This window comes from Lissotriton vulgaris, chromosome 7, assembly GCF_964263255.1.
Source record: "Lissotriton vulgaris chromosome 7, aLisVul1.2, whole genome shotgun sequence".
NCBI lineage: Eukaryota > Metazoa > Chordata > Amphibia > Caudata > Salamandridae > Lissotriton > Lissotriton vulgaris.
Genome location: NC_141695.1, coordinates 1,021,895,078 through 1,021,913,048, shown reverse-complemented (window position 1 = coordinate 1,021,913,048; position 17,971 = coordinate 1,021,895,078). Strand labels below are relative to the sequence as shown.

Below are 17,971 nucleotides of genomic sequence, written 5' to 3'. Positions count from 1 at the left end.
CACGCTGCTGTGAGGGCCATTCATCCCTGCCCAGAGGGTGAGTACCGTGTTTTACATAATCAATAAGAACCATACCACATTAGTTTCCTTTACATAAGGACCACCTTGTAGTTTCTATGTGCTTATAACTCTTGCACGTACCACCTGAAGTATGATTAGCCGTATGGTTAAGTCTATACATTCATACTCCAGACAGTATCATCCACTGCACACTACATCCTAATTTATACGTATATGTTTCCTTATAGAGATATTCCTTATAAACGGTGGCCCCCCTCCGGCACTTTCCTCATCATTAAGTTCCTGAAATGCACAGGTAATATTAAATCGTAGAGACATTGAGAAGCTATTAACCAATGTTAAGCGACCACCCAATTGATAGTCATCTCCTGTCATTTTGTGCCCCTTCCAGAAAGGAATTTTATATTTTTTGCCTTGATAGACCAGAGCGTCTAGTCGTTGTTCTACGATACGAACGTACAAACCTCCAATTGAAAAGCGGGGCATAATTAAACATCTGCAGGTATGCATAATGGTTTATCCTTATAAAAGCTACCTTAGAGTGATTTGATGTCACTTAGGGGCTCATTAGGATTGCGGTTTTTCCGCATCCTCGGGGCCGGCGGAAGCCACCGCCGGCCCAGAGGATGCGGAAAAATCGCAGCGGACTGACCAAAGACCCACCGCCACATTAGGATGGCTGGTGGGTCCTTGTTTCCGTCCGCAGCTTTTCCGCCGCGGCTGGCTTACAACCGCGGCGGAAAAGCTCTAATCTGGTGACGATGTCTCTCAGACACCGTCAGGCAGATTAGGATGGGATGCAAAACATGCTTTTCCGCGGCGGCTTTTCCGCTGTGGAAAAGCATGTGTAACTTCACTGCGGGGGCCCATTGCGGGCCCCCTAGGTGAAGGGGGGGTGGGGGGTGCACATGGGGGGTACCTATGGTACCCCCCTGCATTTGTATGCAGAAAGCGGCAGGCACCGCGAGGTGCCTACCTCTTTCTGCATGCAAATGCAATGACTGCATTTTTAACATTGCCGCGGGTGCAGCTTGAAGCCGCACCCGCCGCAATGTTAAAAATAGAGGATGTGACCGCCAGGGTGGCGGTCACATCCTAATCGCACAGGAGGGGACTCCGCAGCCTATGCGGACGTCCCCTCCTCCTCAGTGATCGCGGACGGACGCAAATCCGTCCGCGATCATAATCGGCCCCTTAGTCAGGATCCCGTATGTATAGCCCACTGTAACTCAAATGCCACACACAAATAGGAAAGTATACTTATGTAGAAAAGACTCTTTGAATAAAATGATGGTGCCTAGTCAAATGAAAAAGAATTGTGCTTTGTTCAACTAAAATCTGAAGATGTATCTAATTGTACGCCCCTTTTTTTGTATAGAATTGTTTTTCCTGAGGAAGGTGATATTGCAATACACAAAAACGCTGCGTCGACAACCTTGACAACTCTGAATTGTGTGGTTCTGATTATCCTGTTAATTGTGAACCCTATAAGTTTTTATTTGTTACATATTGGTATAGGCACCTCTTTTTAATATGAAAACTTTTTTAACTATATGGCACTGTATTGATGTGATGAATCACTGATTTTATTGATTTGTAATACATTGTGCAAAAAATTTTTACCGAACTAATATATGTTTTATTTATTTAGTGAGAAATTTCTTTATTTTCATTTTATGTCGTAAATGGTACACTTTTCTATTCTGTTGGCATTTTGAGTTACGAGGGTGACACACAAAAAGGCTCTTCAAGAGTTGACTACTGGGACTTGTTAAGTTCTTTACTTCTTCCCTCCTTGTCCCCCATTGGACTGGTTAGGAGGCCTCCCTTTCTTTTACTTGTAACTCATATTCGGCCACTAGTGTTCCACGAAGATCTATAAGCCAATCATGGATTTGAGGTGCAGAGTGTGACTTTCAGGACATTGTCAGTTGGGGTTTTGTTAATCCTAGCACAAGTTCTAGGAATGTATTAATGGTCTTAAGCTGGTCTTAAGCTGTGTACTACGTTTGGTGATGCCCAGTAGAAAGTGAAGGCCCTGCGCTGCAATCGACGTGTCTGTGGCTTCAGAGAGTGTGGCAGCCACCTCTCTCCAATCCGCCATCCGTTGGGGACATGGTCAAACCATATGTATGAACGTGGCTTCTGGGTTGTGACAGCGAGGACATATATCGGAAGAAGTCCCATACATTTGTGCTAGCCTGTGGGGAGTAAGATATGTTTGATAAAGTTATTTGAATTGAGTGTATTTTAGTCTGGCATTTTTAGATATTGTCTTTGGGGAGCCTATATACTGCTCCCATTGTTTGTCGGTTAATATGATTGATAATGCCTCATCCCAGTACTCCCTAAGTGTTAATAAGGAGGATCCGGCATTCAGTCTTCGAGAGGTATATAGCATGATTATTGCCTGTTTCCCCACTCCACGGTGTGTGTAATAAGGCCCGGATTTCTAAACAGCGGTGCCTCCTGGCTACACAGTTTTTAGACAAGACAGCAGGCAAAAAAAGGGGGTGGTCTTGCTATTATATATCAAGATAATCTGCCAGCCTCCTTTGAGTCCGTCCCGTCCCAGGACTGTAAGGACTTATCCTTTAGCTTTAAACCAGCTAATTGTCTTGCATTCAAAGGAATACTGGTTTATTGCCCACCAGGGGAAAAGAAAAAAATTGTTCCTGACTTTCCTTAGCACACTTCTTGAAACGTGTGCGCTGGAGAACAATTTCACAATACTCGGTGACTTTAATTTTCATCTAGACGTGGACATGGACACAAACACGATCTTGTTACTTGACACCATGATACTTGCTGGGCTAAATCAAGGGGTTAAAGGCCCAACAAACCTGGCCAGCCATACTCTGGATGGGATTTTTTCTAGACATAATGCACTCAAGACCAAGCAAATTCTACCATTAAGTTGGACCAATCATAGTGCTATTATTTTCGAGCTTGATAAATCACTCAAGGACCAACCTAGGCAACCCAACCAGACAGCTGGTTCATATCGTAACTGGAAACAGGTAGATAACAACCAAATTCAATTCCACCTTGAACAATTACTTACCAAAGGACCACCAGAACCAGAACAGGCCTCTATCCATTTTAATAGTGGCTTACAACAACTGCCAATCTGATAGCTCCCCTTAAAAAAAAAATCCTCAAGCCATAGGACTACTCTATCTGCCCCCTGGTTTTCAGACACTGTTAGACTTCAAAAACAGGAGCGCATAAGACAGGAAAGATGTTGGGGAATAATCTATGATGAACAGGAATTGGTAATACAAAATGCTTTTAGCAGACTACAAAAAACTGATCCTGTCAGATAAGGCTTCCTATTTTTCAAAACAAATCAAGGAGGCAGAAAATTCTTACAAAGAGCTCTTTCGGGTGGTAACCAAACATTCTACACCCCGAAAGAAAGGGGTGTGACCACTCTCAGGAATTCTATGATGCACTAGCCCAGCACATCCAATACAAAGTAGAGCAAATCTTCACCACCTTTGGCAATGAAGCAAACTCGTATAATCACAACACATCATGTGTCTCACACTCAACTGCCCCATCCTTGCAGAATTCACAGCAGTAACTGTTGACAAGACAGTTGCTCTTATCTCCAAAGTAAGATCAGGCTCACCCCACAATCCATTCCCTCCTTTGATATTCAAACAAGCCCCGGAAATCCTTGGAATTAGCCTTACTGCCATTTTTCCATGTTCTCCGAAGGTGTCTTCCCCTCTATATGGAAGAGAGCCTCAATTCTACCTCTTTTGAAAAAAGCCAACCTGGATGCACTAGACCCAGGCAACTATGGACCTATATCACGCCTTCCAGTCCCAGCCAAACTGGCTGAAAAGGTTATGAACATCCACCTTGCATCATATTTACGTGAACACAACTTGCTGCATAAGGTGCAATTTGGATTCAGGGCAGAACCTAGCACTGAAACAGTGCTAATAAAGGCGACAGATGAAATGAGAACAGTATGAGATGCAGGGGGCGCTGCAGCACTTGTCCTGCTTGACCTGTCAGCGGCCTTCGATACGGTAGACCATAAACGCTGCTCAAATTTTTTAATTCTTTTGGTATTATCGGAAAGGCACTGGCATTGGTCTCCTCCTTTTTAGTGGATAGGACACAATCAGTTGCGTTGGGTAATTTCACCTCCCTGTCTTTTACACCCCCATGTGGGGTACCACAGGGTTCTTCTTTAAGTCCTACACTTTTTAATATACATGTCTTGGAACTGGCAGCTCTCATCAGATCTTTTGGAATGGCATTAACATCATACGCAGATAACACCCAAATTGTGGTAACCATCAGTAAAAATACAGTACCACCAATAAATAGGTTTAAGGACTGTATGACAGCAGTCAGCTCATGGATGAGCTCGCCCTGCCTCAAACTAAATTCTGGGAAAGCAGAGGTGATTCTGTTCGGTAATTTTCCCCCCTCCTGGTCCCAGATTTGGTGACCAGATGACCTGGGATCAGCACCTATCCCAGTCCCCAAAGTAAAGAACTTGTGTGTAATGATAGACCAGAAACTGGATTTTGAAGCTCAAGTTAAGGCAGTTTCGTCATCATGTTTCTTTCTGCTTAAAACAATTAAGAAAATCCTACCTCTGATCCCAATAGAAAGCAGGAAAACGATAATGGGTTATAACTTGGTAAGCCCATGAAGCAATTACGTAGGCTCCAGATGATCCAAAACGTGGCTGCAAGGCTTCTCCTGGGAATTCCCAAATTCCAGTCGGTGGAAACCCACCTCCAGAGCCTACACGGTCTACAAATTAAAAGTCGGATCAATTTTAAAAATATGTGTATTACTTACAAAGCACTAGACGGGACTGGCCCTCAGTTCCTGAAACACTCTTTGTACTGGTACTCTCCAAACAGATGCTTGATATCACAAGAGGCAAAAGTGATACTTTCTCAGAGAATCCTCAAAGCACGCTGGGGTGGTAGAAGATTTGTGGTGAGAGCTACAAGGCTTTGGAACTGCCTCCTATTCAACATCAGAAATCTGCCGTCCCTAACGCTTTTCAGAAAAGCCATCAAGACCTGGCTATTCCTTGACTTATGCTTCTGTTTCCTTATCGTTTGCTAGCGCCAAGAAACTACTGTTATTCGTGCCCTGTATACATTTTTTAACATAACATAACTTAACATGTCTTAGGTTTGTCATGTTTAATGCCCCATGTCCTGTATAATTGACGAGTGAGTGAGGCATAAACTAGGAATGAGCATGGGGATATACCATAATCATCCACTAGTGCCTCGAACTCGCATAAAGACGAGTCAACAAACAAGTAGCCCCAAGTACTGAGGCGTGCTGCGGACCATTCTGTCATTTCTAGGCGTGAAACTTTGGTGGTAGATCCAGGGCTTACTCCTAGTTGTAGGTCGGGCGTAGGGTGGTGGCGACTGTCTGACCCATAGATAACAGATCTAACATTTGCGGGCCATGGACATCAATACATTGCCTGGCTTCTTCGAGATTGTCGTTTCGGGGCCAAGTAGCCAGTCCAGCAACGTGGATTGGTGTAGGCCATACACCAAGTATCCTAATTCGGCAGTATTGCGGCCTGTCAGCCACCGTATTGGCAATTGCAGCTGTGCAGCAGCGTAATAGTATTCGTGATTAGGTGTTTCCAGGCCTCCCTCCACGATTGGAGTGTAAAACATCATTAGGGCAACTCTAATTCTGCCCTTACCCCATATTAAAGATGCTAATAGTGATTTAAAATTGTGGAATAGCTTGTCAGGTACTGAGAAAGGCAGGGCAGTGAAGAGGTACAGCAACCTGTGTAGCAATAGCATTTTGGGGATGGCTATTCGTCCCATGGGTGAGAGTGGCAGCTCCGTCCAAAACGGCAAGTAAGAGCGAGCGTTAGTGATAGTCTTACCCAGGTTGCTGTAGATTAAATCTACTTGTGAGTGATATACTTGTACTCCCAGGTACTTGAAGGATTCCCAAGTCCAGGTATGTGTGGAGTGTGGCAGAAGAGTGCACTGTCCAGGAGTCAGGGAACAAGAGCCATTTCCCCCAGTTTACCTTGAGGCGAGAGATGCGCCCATAACAGTCCAGCAAGTCCATTAGATCGTGAAGTACTGTTTGATGGTCGCAAAGGTATAACAGTGCATCACCTGCTTGCACTGAGATTATATGCCATTGGTTGTATGCTTTAATGCCCCAGGTGGGTGTCTGGAGGCGCAATGCACAGGCCAAGGGTCGCATCGCTAAAGCAAAGATTATGGGTGATAGAGGGCAACCCTGCCTGGTGCTGCGCACTGTAATGAATGATTCCAAGATTATGCAGCCTGTTCACGCAGTGTATAGAAGCCTGATTCACTGTAAAAACTGGGGGCTTATACCGCAACCTAGTAGCTCTGCAGATATTCCCATCCAAGTGTGTCAAATGCCTTTTCCATATCTATGGAGGCGATCCATGCCTGTTCCTTGGACTTGTGGGCTCAGTCTAATAGGAAGAATATTTTACAACACAAATATTCTACCGTTTTTGTACTTGATACCTAGATATCTTAATGTGTTTTATCAAAAGGATGGTGTGGAAAAATCAAGCACCTTCTCATTGATTTCAGAAGGGTAGTCCTATTGAAATTGTAAAATACCCCTCACACACTGAAACCTGATTCAGTGTCATGCTTCATCATTGGGGTCTTCCCAACCCTCTATGGGGCGGGGCGTGCCACGACCTATGTAGACGCTGGAGCAGTTTTATTCGTGATAAGGATTATGTGTAGAGCATGGGGAGGTAGGGTCATGAAAAATAGTTACATTAAATATTTAAACATTTCCTGGCTAGTAGAAAAAATTACTTTACTGTCTTACCTGGAAATTGTAAAAATGGGGAGGTGTAGATGGTGTACTATAATGAGTCACTTTCTACAAGGTCAACATGTTGCAGAAGCCATCCCCTTGGCTTACTTCCTCAGGACCAAGAACGATCCCTACTTCACTGTTGTCAGTGAGAAAATTAAAAGGTAAATAAGCCTGATGGTCTCTAATACTTTCTTCAAAATGCCTTAATCAGGCAGTCAAATGAATACTAATGGTATTCTTGTTAGATCTATCCGTTTAATAATGTTGTTGCCCCATGAGCTGTCACGGAAGGTGAGAGGCACCTGCTTCTAGACAATGCTGTAGGCTGCACTTTCACCCAGGGATTCCCTTCTCGTGGCTCACTGGAACTTGTTCGAAGTAGGGATCGTTCTTGGCCGAAACATTTTCAAAATGGCCACCAAAATACCCATACCTCCCAGATTAAATAGAATCCTCCGGAGAATGGGCCCTTTCACCAGAACCAGAAACTTCAAAGGGACAGGGATTCACTGATGTGGTCAAGAGGCAGGTGTTTCGATTGCCAAAAATAGAGCTACATTAAATTAAATTACCACAAGCCGCCCTCAACTCAGACCATCTTCCCTCCTCCTGCTATGCTCTGACACAGCTTAAGTGGACGAAAGGCACATGATACTTTGCTACTTTATCAGGACTACTAATGCCAGTGCAGTTACATCAATTAACATATCTCTCTTCCCTCTGATATGGTTCAGAGAATAGCAGGGAAGGTGAAGGATGGTTTCACCAATAATCTATTAAATTCTTAACTTTTTGTATTAGCCAAAACAGTGAAATTTAACAACATTTTGTGTGACTATCATGCTTGGCACAATAACATTAAGAATTGCTCTACCTCTCTTATTCGTGGTTGCCAAATATGAGACGTGTTTAGCGGGACTGTCCAATTTCCATAAATTTCTTCTGCAAAAGAAAAAGAAATGGCCATAATATGAAATCTGTGCTTGTGTTTCTGGCCTTTTCATACACTAGATGCTATATTTATATGCATGATTCCAAGTTGTATACTCAAGCAGTCATGATTTTCACCCAAAGCAATACAGTAGTCAGTCTTTTAAAATCATTCCCAACTTTATTCTGAGTTTAAAGCATTATCTAAGCTTTTTAAGAACTGCTGGCAATCAACATGCCCAGTTTTTCGGTCATATCTGATTATATGGACACTTCAAACTGTTAGGTGGTTTGCCTGAGTCTTAATTTGTTTTGGGTGCCTTATGGCCAAGTCAAGCTCAAGGTAATTAAGACAAACCTTGAGTGCAAAAGATAAAAACATATTTATTTTCTATTATCGAGTTATTAATGCTTTAAGTTAATGACATACATTTGTCATTATAAACCAGTTTTGTTTGCATTTTTAGCACTGTGCTTAGGTTGTTAATGTGGCAAGACTGACCAAAAAGAGCTCTGCTATTTGCATGACTGCCCATAATTCAGAATCAGGCCCCTGAAGCATGCAGTGTGTCCCTGCATGTTTGTGTATATACAGTAAAATCTATGTCAATCTTTTAATATATTCTGCAGTTAGTGGGAGATTACGATTTTGTGCAGAAACTTTCCAACAACTGCTTCTCGGAATCGGTTCAAACCGATTCGCGATCGGCGGTTCTGCATGACCGATTACGATGTGACTGAACAGTGTTCGGTCGGAGTCCCATTGACTTCTATGGGAGCCTGTGTTCTGACCGCTAACACTGACTCCTATGGGGAAAAGGGGTGTTTGCGGAAAACCGTGCACCCTGTCGCAGGCACACCATGGTCCCTTGGGTACCCCATCAGTCCCCAACCGGAGGCCTTAGGATGAAGGGGGGCCTTCTAGGGCCCCCCATAGTGAGTTTCCGACAGCCTTTTCATGTTGGACAGTCCCACTCGGAAAGACTGTAAGAAACCAGGATCGTAATTGCTCAGTCGGAAACGCTGTCCGTAGAGCTGTACGATGCGGCTCCGACTGACACGGATACTCCGAGAGCCGGTTGGAACCGATTCTGAATGACCAAACGGTTTACCTTCCGACCATGAACATCGTAATCGGTCGGGCAGATTGGAATCCGACCGAGGCGGGCGGATGGGTTCCGACACGGTCTAGGAGAATCCGACTGTCGGTCGGAGTCTTTCTGCTCGACATCATAATCGGACACATAGTCTGAATCAATTCCTTTCAATTCAAATAATTTTGATTCATAATTGTAATTGTTATAATCAATTAGTTCAAGTTTACATTTTGGGTAAATGTCTGTATCATTGAGATTGAAGGCTTCCTCTTTCAAGTGTGCTTGGGTAACCTCTCTCTACCTTCTAGGCCAGATATACCTTTGAAATGTTATTGGAGCACCTTTCCCTTTTTAACAGGCTGGGCAGGTACAGGAGGAGGTGGTGGCAAATGGAGAGGTCACAGTAGAGATTTCCTTTCACATCTGGCAGAGTGACTAGGCGACTCTAGTGGGAATACAAGAGGCAGGGAGCGCTCTGTTCAAGTCAACAAAGGATCTAAAATTCAAGGTTTCATGGTGCAATGGACTGTAGGGTATCCTTTGCCCAAAAACACACCCCTAAAATAGGAAATGGTTACAGTACTGCAAAACGCAGACGTGGAAGCCTGTAAATTTAAGTTGCATTCACAGAGAGGTCATCTCCAATAGCAGACTTATCTACCCTATTTGACCCACCCCCACGAGAGGCCGGCCAGCACATTTGAATAAAAGACATCTTCACTACTGCAGCATTAAATGTTTTCAGCTTATCTGGCAGAAGCATGTGAAGAAAAGGATTTCTAACTTTTCATTTATCTCTGGAACCAGTGCATAGCATGAAAAGCTAGTGGCACTAGTCATTTGCTGACCCCGCATGATACAGCTGTCGGTACGGTCACAGTGAAGCAGGCTTGTCCATGTGAGATTTTGTGCATGTGGCTTGAATGGGCAGAAAGAATTAAGGTAGAAGAAACTGTCTACATATAAGACAACCAACAGACCAATTAGAACTTGACATTCCCGTATGGTATCTGTTTAATTCCCTCCTATGTCCGAGGGCACAGAATGTATGGTGGATAAAATACTGCTGCCGAATCTTCCAGTGGGCCGATTCAAGCTAGTTATTTGCTATGATCCAAACAAGAGGTTTGTGGGGAGCCCTTGCAACCAGAATTCATAGCTTAGGATCTGAGGAAGAAATCCTGAGTGTTTGGTGGCTTTTCCTAACAGTCGCTATGCTCCAGAAGACATTTTGTAAAATTTGAGGCTTGAAAAATGTCACCTTTGGAGGATCGTACCAAGGTGCCAAGAGAAAGAACTGACCTCGACTGCTTCCTCTCTTTGGGTTTTCTTGCTCTGTGCCTTTGGAGCACAGGACTTAGTAACAGTGTGGCAGCTCAGTAAACACATATGATCTCAAGGATCCCTTTATTATTCGTGATTCTCTGTGCACACAAGTTTCAACTATGTTTTAACTTGATTCGTTGTTTGCAGCTACATTCGTTACACTTAGTCACAGTGCCTTGAGTATAAATTGTTATAGATTCGGTTAGGAGAATCTTTATCCAAGGAATGTGCGCACTTTTTACTTGGAACTGGTCCTGTTCCTTATTTATTCTTGTGTCACGTTTTGTGAATATAAAAAAAAAGAAAATTTCAGCATCCTAGTTTTATTTAAGATTTTTATTCAAAGTTCATTGATTTCTTCTGTTTGTGAAATTTCATGGAGACATTCCAAAATTATGAATTTTCAATGATCATTCCATCTATGTAAAAACCCAATACATATTATTGACAATGTTCAGTGCTGACATGGTTTTAGATTTTCAATAAAGTTTGTTCAAACAGTGTAATGTGCAGTTCTAGTCCTTAATGCATAGTATCTTACATGCTATATCGGTAAAATTTGCCCTGAGGCTGAATTCCTTTGGATAAAGAGACTTAGGGTCAGATGTATCACTTTTGCGATTCTCAAATAGCGATTTTTAAGGAATCGCTATTTGAGAATTGCAAAATGGTATGTGTGTAGAAATTCGCTATTTTTTAGCGATTTCTTAAAATTCCTTAATTGCGATTAGCAAATTGCTAATCACAATTAAGGAATATTTTCCCATTCATTTCTATGGGCCAGGAGGCCCTTAGGAATGAATGTGAAGTTATTCTCAATTTGTGATTCGCAATTTGCTAATCGCAAATAGAGAATAATTTCAAGGGTGCAGGGGTGTCCAAAGGACACCCTGTTGCACCCCTGAAATAAGCATGGGTGCACATGTGGTGCACATACATGCCCTAAGGGTATGTATGTGCATCACATGGCACTTTGAAAAATGCAAAAATGGGAATTTTTCAAGAAATTCACAAATTACCACCAACTTGAAGTTGGTGGTAATTTGCGATTCCTTAGGGGCAATTAGAATTTATTTTTTGCATCAAACATTGCATTTAAGGAATCGCAAATTTTGCGATTCCTTAAATGCAATCGCAAAATAAGGAATCCAAATTTGCGATTCCTTATTTTGCACTGAAATTTGCTACATACATACCATTTTGCTCAAATGAGTTCGCAAACGCCGAAATTCTGCGAGTATAATTAGAATGATATATACAATAAGCTTGAAACTGTTTTCAAATGCAACTAAGAGATTGATATGGTTGTTAATCACACTACATATTTCATTTACAATATAACTCTACATAACTGTAGAATCTAGAACCACCACAATCAGGTACACATACATTTGAAGCTCATAGTCTCGATATTATATATAGGTAAACATTCAGCTTGTGTACATAACCTCGATTAATTGCATTACCCCTGAATAAGGCAGCCTTGAACACGTGATTTTTTTCACGTGACCTCCAGTGCGTAAAACGTAGTGTCTCAAAGCAACACAGCGTTCGAATGAAGATACGCGGTAACTTCACCCGACGAGAACAACATGGAAATATTCCGCCAACCCACCAAAGGCTGAATGCAGTAAGGGTTGTAAAAACGTAGGACAGTTTGAAGTTTTCAGATTTAAGATTGTAGGTACAGCAGTAAGCTTAGTCTACCATCAGTACTATGGATCAGATTTGCTGGGAGGGCGTGGCCACGGCGGCGAACGAAATGGCCACTCTGACGTGAAGCTCCTCCAGGCGGGCTCCCAGCGGCAGCGAGCGAGATGTGATCCGCTACTCATTCCTTCCCCAGCCACGCCGAGCCGTCTCCTGATGCCCACCAGACCACCTGGGCGAAGTTTCCACGCCGCGGGAGCAACCTAGAGCAGAGTACACGGCGGAGGGGATTCGAGGCCTCTGGACCTCGGCGCCATCTTCCCTTCTGCGCTGGTGTGCCGGGTGAGTGCTGCTCGGCCCTCGGCTGCCGTGCTTCCTTTCCCCGCTGCTCCCCCCGCTGGCCTCACGTAGGCATCGCCCTTACTGCGTGGCTTCCGTTTTTCTGGGGCGCTTGGCTCCCGGTGCGCGGCAGCGGCCTTTGGCCCAGGAGAACGCCGGGACCGGGACCTAGATTTCAGGCCCGTGCGGGCGCACCAGTGGTGGCTGTGGGGCTTGGCCGGGGGCGGTGGGGGTGGGGCGCGTGGCTGCTGGGGACCTCGGCGGCGATCTCCGGCGACGCACAGCGGCCCCGCCGTACGCTAACCGGCTCAGAGTCTGTGCCTCTCCGCCTTCCTCCGGCGCTGACGCCGTGAGAGGGTTGCTCCCTGCCAAACAACTCCGGGTGTGGCGCAGAGCCCATGAAACTGAGGGGCCCATTTCAAGATCACTGTGCTGGCTGTTCCCGACCGCTATTTTCAAGACCTCGCTCACACAGATTGGGTCCTGCTTTCAGCATTCACTCACCGCCGGGTCTGCCCACACTCTGGTGGCTTCGTGGTGAGGCTGCCATCTGGCTCATTGATTCCTGCCCTCTGTCTTTCGCTATTGTTGCTGCGACTGCGGAGTTTCCACGCGACCTTGGAGTTGGGGAAAAGGGATCCTTCCCAAAGGAAGCTCAGCTTCGACAAAACACCCCTCCTCACCGCTGACCCCCCCACCTGGTGCGGCCTCTGGTGCTCACGGATTACAGGACAGTGGTGACGCAGCATCCATGATGGCCGCCATGATGGGGGAAATGCGCGCTGGCTTCTAGGCGCTTGATACTCGCTTTGACAGCCTGGAGAAGAAGCTGTCGGACATTGGTTCCACGGTGCAGGCCCATGATCGCCGCCTCAACTTAGCTGAGTCCAGACTATTGGATGTGGAGGACGGGTTCTCTAAAACACTGAAATGGCTGGAACGTGTCGAGAAAATTCTTAAAGATGTGGCCTTTAAGAATGAGGACTTGGAAGCGCGTAGCCGGAGGAATAATATTTGTATCCTTGGTGTTTCGTAGACAACTGCCACTGGCCGGTTTGATACCTTTGTAGAACGCCCCCTCATTGAACTGTTCGAAAAGGACACATTCACGGCTGGCTTTGTAGTGGAGCGGGCGCATAGGTCGCTGGGGCCTAGGCCGTGCACGGGGCAACTGCCCAGTCCCATTATTGCCAGGATTATGAACTTTCGAGACCGTGACGCCGCGCTCCGAGCTGCACGTGAGATGGGAGAGGTGCAGTGGCAGGGGAGCAAGCTGTCCTTCTTTCCGGACTACATGCTCATGGTGCAAGAGGCACGACGGAAATTCACCAGTGTCAAAGCCGCTCTTCGCAATCTTGGCTTGAAATACAGCATGCTTTACCCGGCACGACTGAAAGTAGACGTGAATGGCCGATTCCGCATCTTTGACTCTCCAGCTGAGGCCCAAGATTTCTGTCATGACTACAAAAAGCGACCGGGCGCGGCTCCCGGCTCCAGGCCTAACTCTCCACCTCACTCTGACACGCAGGCTAGTGCTGACTTGTTCGCTGAAACTGGCCTAGGCTGATCATCCGATGGTACTATAAGCATGGATCCTTATCTGTGGTGGATGACGGTTCGACTCTGCTGGGTTTAATTACAAGCCAGTATCTCGTATGTCGCGCTGCTGGGTCGCCCGCATGGGGGTGACGTTGCTTCCCCCTATGGCAAATGCCTGTTTGTTCCGTTTTTCTTGGGGTTTGTTATCTTTAAGTTTGCAGATATGTTATACTATTATGTATAATTGGGTATTGGTGTTCTGCACTGCTGTTCAGAGCTTGTTTGGGTTCTGCCTCTCTGGGGATGTTGGGAGGCTGGGTGGTGGGTGGGGGACGGGTTGTATGTTTTCTTTGTGGCACATTTTATTTTTTTTGTTTGATTGCGAGACTTATGGTATCGACTTGTTTGATGACCACTCATTGCTCACGGTCCTTGATCTGACAATATGGCCGGGTTAGGTCTGCAGGCTGGTCCTTCCAGGCTTAACTTGATGTCATGGAATGTTCGAGGTTTGAACACCACTCGTAAAAGTAAACAGGTTCTGCAATATGCTGACCGCCATAACGTGGATGTTCTCTTCCTGCAGGAAACCCACATGGTGCAGGCGGACACCGCTTCATTGGCCAGGGGTTGGGGTACCCATAGAGTGTTTTCAACCTATAGTAGGTATGCACGGGGGTTGCTATTCTGGTCCACAAACGGATACCCTTTGTATTCACAGACAGTAAGGTGGATGGAGAAGGCAGATATGCAATACTTTCTGGTGTGTTGTATGGTTACAAGATTGCCTTGGTGGGGGTCTATGGTCCTAATACTGACTCCCCGGCCTGTTTCCACAACCTGTACCTAACATTGCTCCACTCAAACATAGAGCTGCTGGCGTTGGGGGGCGACTTCAACCTATTGATGGACCCTTGCAGGGACAGCACGTCTTCCTCCCCGGATCGCAAGCCACTTGCCCGTGCGGCTTTGGCTGCTATTTGTTCGCATTTCTCACTGCTAGACATAGAGGCCAAACTACACGCTAATGTCCCAGCTTTTACTCACCACTCCAGCTACCACAACACAAGCACCAGACTCGACTATTGGCTAGTCTCTCTGGGCTTAGCGGGATGGGTGGCTGATCTTTGCACACTTCCGCGCACACTTTCTGATCACTCTCCAGTGGTGTTGACTCTAGCGGTTCCTAGGTTGGGCGGGTATGAACGGCAGTGGCGTTTCCCGGGGAGAGCCCTAGCGGACCCGGTCTTTACTGAGGAGATCCGTACTGCCATTGAGGATTATTTTGACATCAACACTGGCTCTGTGACCACTTGGGCCACGTTGTGGGAGGGGTTTAAGGCCACCATTAGGGGGGTTTGCATCACCAAACATGTTGGGGCATTACGTGAGATCCATGCTACTCTGAGCCGGCTAGAGACCGAGCTATTAACGGTGGAAAGTGAGATCCTCGCTGACCCTCGGCGTCTCGAGCTACTTCTAGAGTTCAGGGAAACCGCGGACAGAGAGTTGCGGTTTCTGGGCAAATACCACACAGCACGCCGATACAGTGAAGGGGATCGGCCTGGCAGATTATTGGCTCAGCTGCTCCGCCCGCCGCGGCAGGCTGCATACATCACTGACATAATTGACGCACAAGACAAGCGCCATTTTTCCACCCCCGCTATTTGCGATACCTTTTTATCTTACTACCGCCACCTTTACACGTCTGCCCTTCCAGAGGATTGCCGAGACCCGGGGTCGTATATTAACGAAATTGCCATGGTATACTTGGAGAAATATATGCAAGACTTTCTGGCCCATCCCATCACACCAGACTCGATCATTGAGGCCATTGACTCCTTGAGAGGTTCCTCGGCGCCTGGTCTTGATGGCTTCAAGGCCGACTTTTACAAAGAATACAAGGAGGAGTTGGTGCCCAGACTGGTTAAGGTGTATGCGGAGGCTCTGGAGTCTGGTGTCCTTCCCCCCACGCTCCGGGAAGCGGTCATTGTTTTGCTGCCCAAACCGGGTCGCGACCCCACGGTATGTAGCTCCTATCGTCCGCTGTTGCTCCTTAATCTCGACTACAAGATTTTGGCAAAAGTCCTGGTGATGCGGCTAGCACTGCTGGTGAATACCATTGTTTCACCGGCACAGTCCGTCTTTGTCCCTCACAGGTCTACCTCCCTGAATCTCCGTACACTTTTCTAGGTCCACCACAGGATCGACCCCTCCACTCCGGCGGCCGCTGTATTTTTAGATGCCGAAAAGGCATTCGACACTCTGGACAGTGGCCCTTTTTTTTGGAAGTGATGCGGAGGATGGGCATACCCACAATGTTTGTAGCGACGGTGGAGCTGCTGTATACTGCACCCACGGCTCGCATTCGCTTAAATGGCACCATTACTGAGAAGTTCACACTCTCCAGAGGCACCCGACAGGGATGCCCCCTATCCCCACTCCTTTTCATCCTTGCGATGGACCCCCTGGTGCGACACTTCCAGGAGAAACATCTCCACAGGGGGCTCCAATTCCGCACCGGCCCTTTCTTGGTCTCGCTCTATGCGGACAATATGGTCCTATATGTCCGTACCCCGGAGGCCAACCTGCAACCCTTGTTGTCGGAGATTGCTCAATTTGGCGAATACTCGGGCCTCAAAGTCAACTGGCACAAATCACAACTGTTTCCGCTCACCCCCGCCACCACGCGCTGGCCTTGCTCCCTCCCACTGGAGTGGTGCGAGGACTCTATCAAATACCTTGGGATCCATATACACCTTGACACAGTGTCCATTATTCGCCTGAACTACGGACAAGCCCTGGATTTTTTGGAGGATAATACGGACAAATGGCTCCGTCTCCCTCTGTCTATGGCGGGCCGGATCGCCATCGTCAAGATGGTAGTTCTCCCCCGGTTTTTGTACCTTTTCAACAACATCCCAATCCCTCTAACCAAGGTTTTTTTCACACAACTACGCACTGCCCTGTTACGGTTGGTGTGGGGCAGTAAAACCACACGCGTAGCCTGGCGCACACTGACACTACCATATGAAAGGGGCGGCTTTGGGGTCCCGGATTTTTATCTCTACTACTTGGTTGCCCAATGTTCGTACGCCCATCCTTGGTATCATCCGGATGCCAGAATTCCACATTTGAGACCAGAGGCTGATGCGGTGCTCCCAGTATCACTTAACGCAGTCCTCCCCAAGGATCTCCCTCGGGACCCCCATGACATACACCCGCTAACCACAACGGCTTGGGCTTGGGACAAGATTAGGCACTTACTGCACACTGACACACTGTACTCCTCTGCCGTTCCTTTTCCCAACCCACACTGGCTCCCCATCACGGGCGAATCGGTGGTCTGTCGTTCGCTGTCCAAATTCCAGCTACTCACGATCGGTGACTTGTTCCCCGATGGTCATGCTTTCTCTATGACAGAAGACCCCGCTTCACTGACCGAACATTCATGGATGCTTTCATTCTCACGAGACTCCGTGGCATGTTGCGAGCTGTATTTCCCACATTCCCCCTTCCGCCTGAAGACAATCCCCCACTTACATTCCTTATACAAAACAATTCAGTGGCGCACGTGGTGTCCAAACTCTATAAGCTGTGCTTGTCCTCTCTTCCTACGTCAGACGGGGTGGTACGCGCTGCATGGGAGCATGATCTGGGCACACAGATTTCGGACGACCCGTGGGAGGCATGTTGTGCTATGACCAGGGAGGTTTCCATGAATAGTAGACACAAGCTCATACACTTTAAATTCCTGCGAAGGATGTTTCACACACTGGCGCTTGCTCACAGAATCGATGCCAATAGACCTCACGTCTGCCCCAAATGTAACGCCCCGCAGGCGGACTTCGCGCACCTGTCTTGGACTTGCCCGAGGCTACACACTTACTGGGTAGAGGTCCACAGGATTTTGGGTGAAGTGTTGGGTTTGCCGTTAACTGTTACACCGGAAATTGCGCTGCTGGGCTATGTTGCGAATTTCCCCCACAAGCTTCGTAAATTAGCGTCCATTTGCTTCCTCTTGGCCAAAAGAGAAGTGGCACTGCTCTGGTGCGCAAGACGTGCCCCGACGATCACCTCGTGGCTTGGGAGTGTGGCATACTGCAATGTGAATAGTGTGGAATATTCGGAACAACTCCCAACTTCTTCCCGCCCAACAGACATTTGGGGTCCATATTGCCAATACATTGCGAAACTGGCTCAGGACACGCCATCTCAGTCACTTC

The 17,971-nt window shown here is 46.7% G+C and overlaps 1 protein-coding gene across 1 annotated transcript in view; it reads right to left on the bottom strand.

Moving 5' to 3' along the window:
• Positions 1-17,971, bottom strand: part of SLC23A1 (solute carrier family 23 member 1) — a 479,920-nt gene that overhangs the window by 139,021 nt on the left and 322,928 nt on the right. Inside the window, exon 6 of the mRNA XM_086931444.1 lies at positions 7,739-7,806. Coding sequence (XP_086787570.1) covers positions 7,739-7,806 — 68 coding nt within the window. The remainder of the gene's footprint in view (positions 1-7,738; positions 7,807-17,971) is intronic.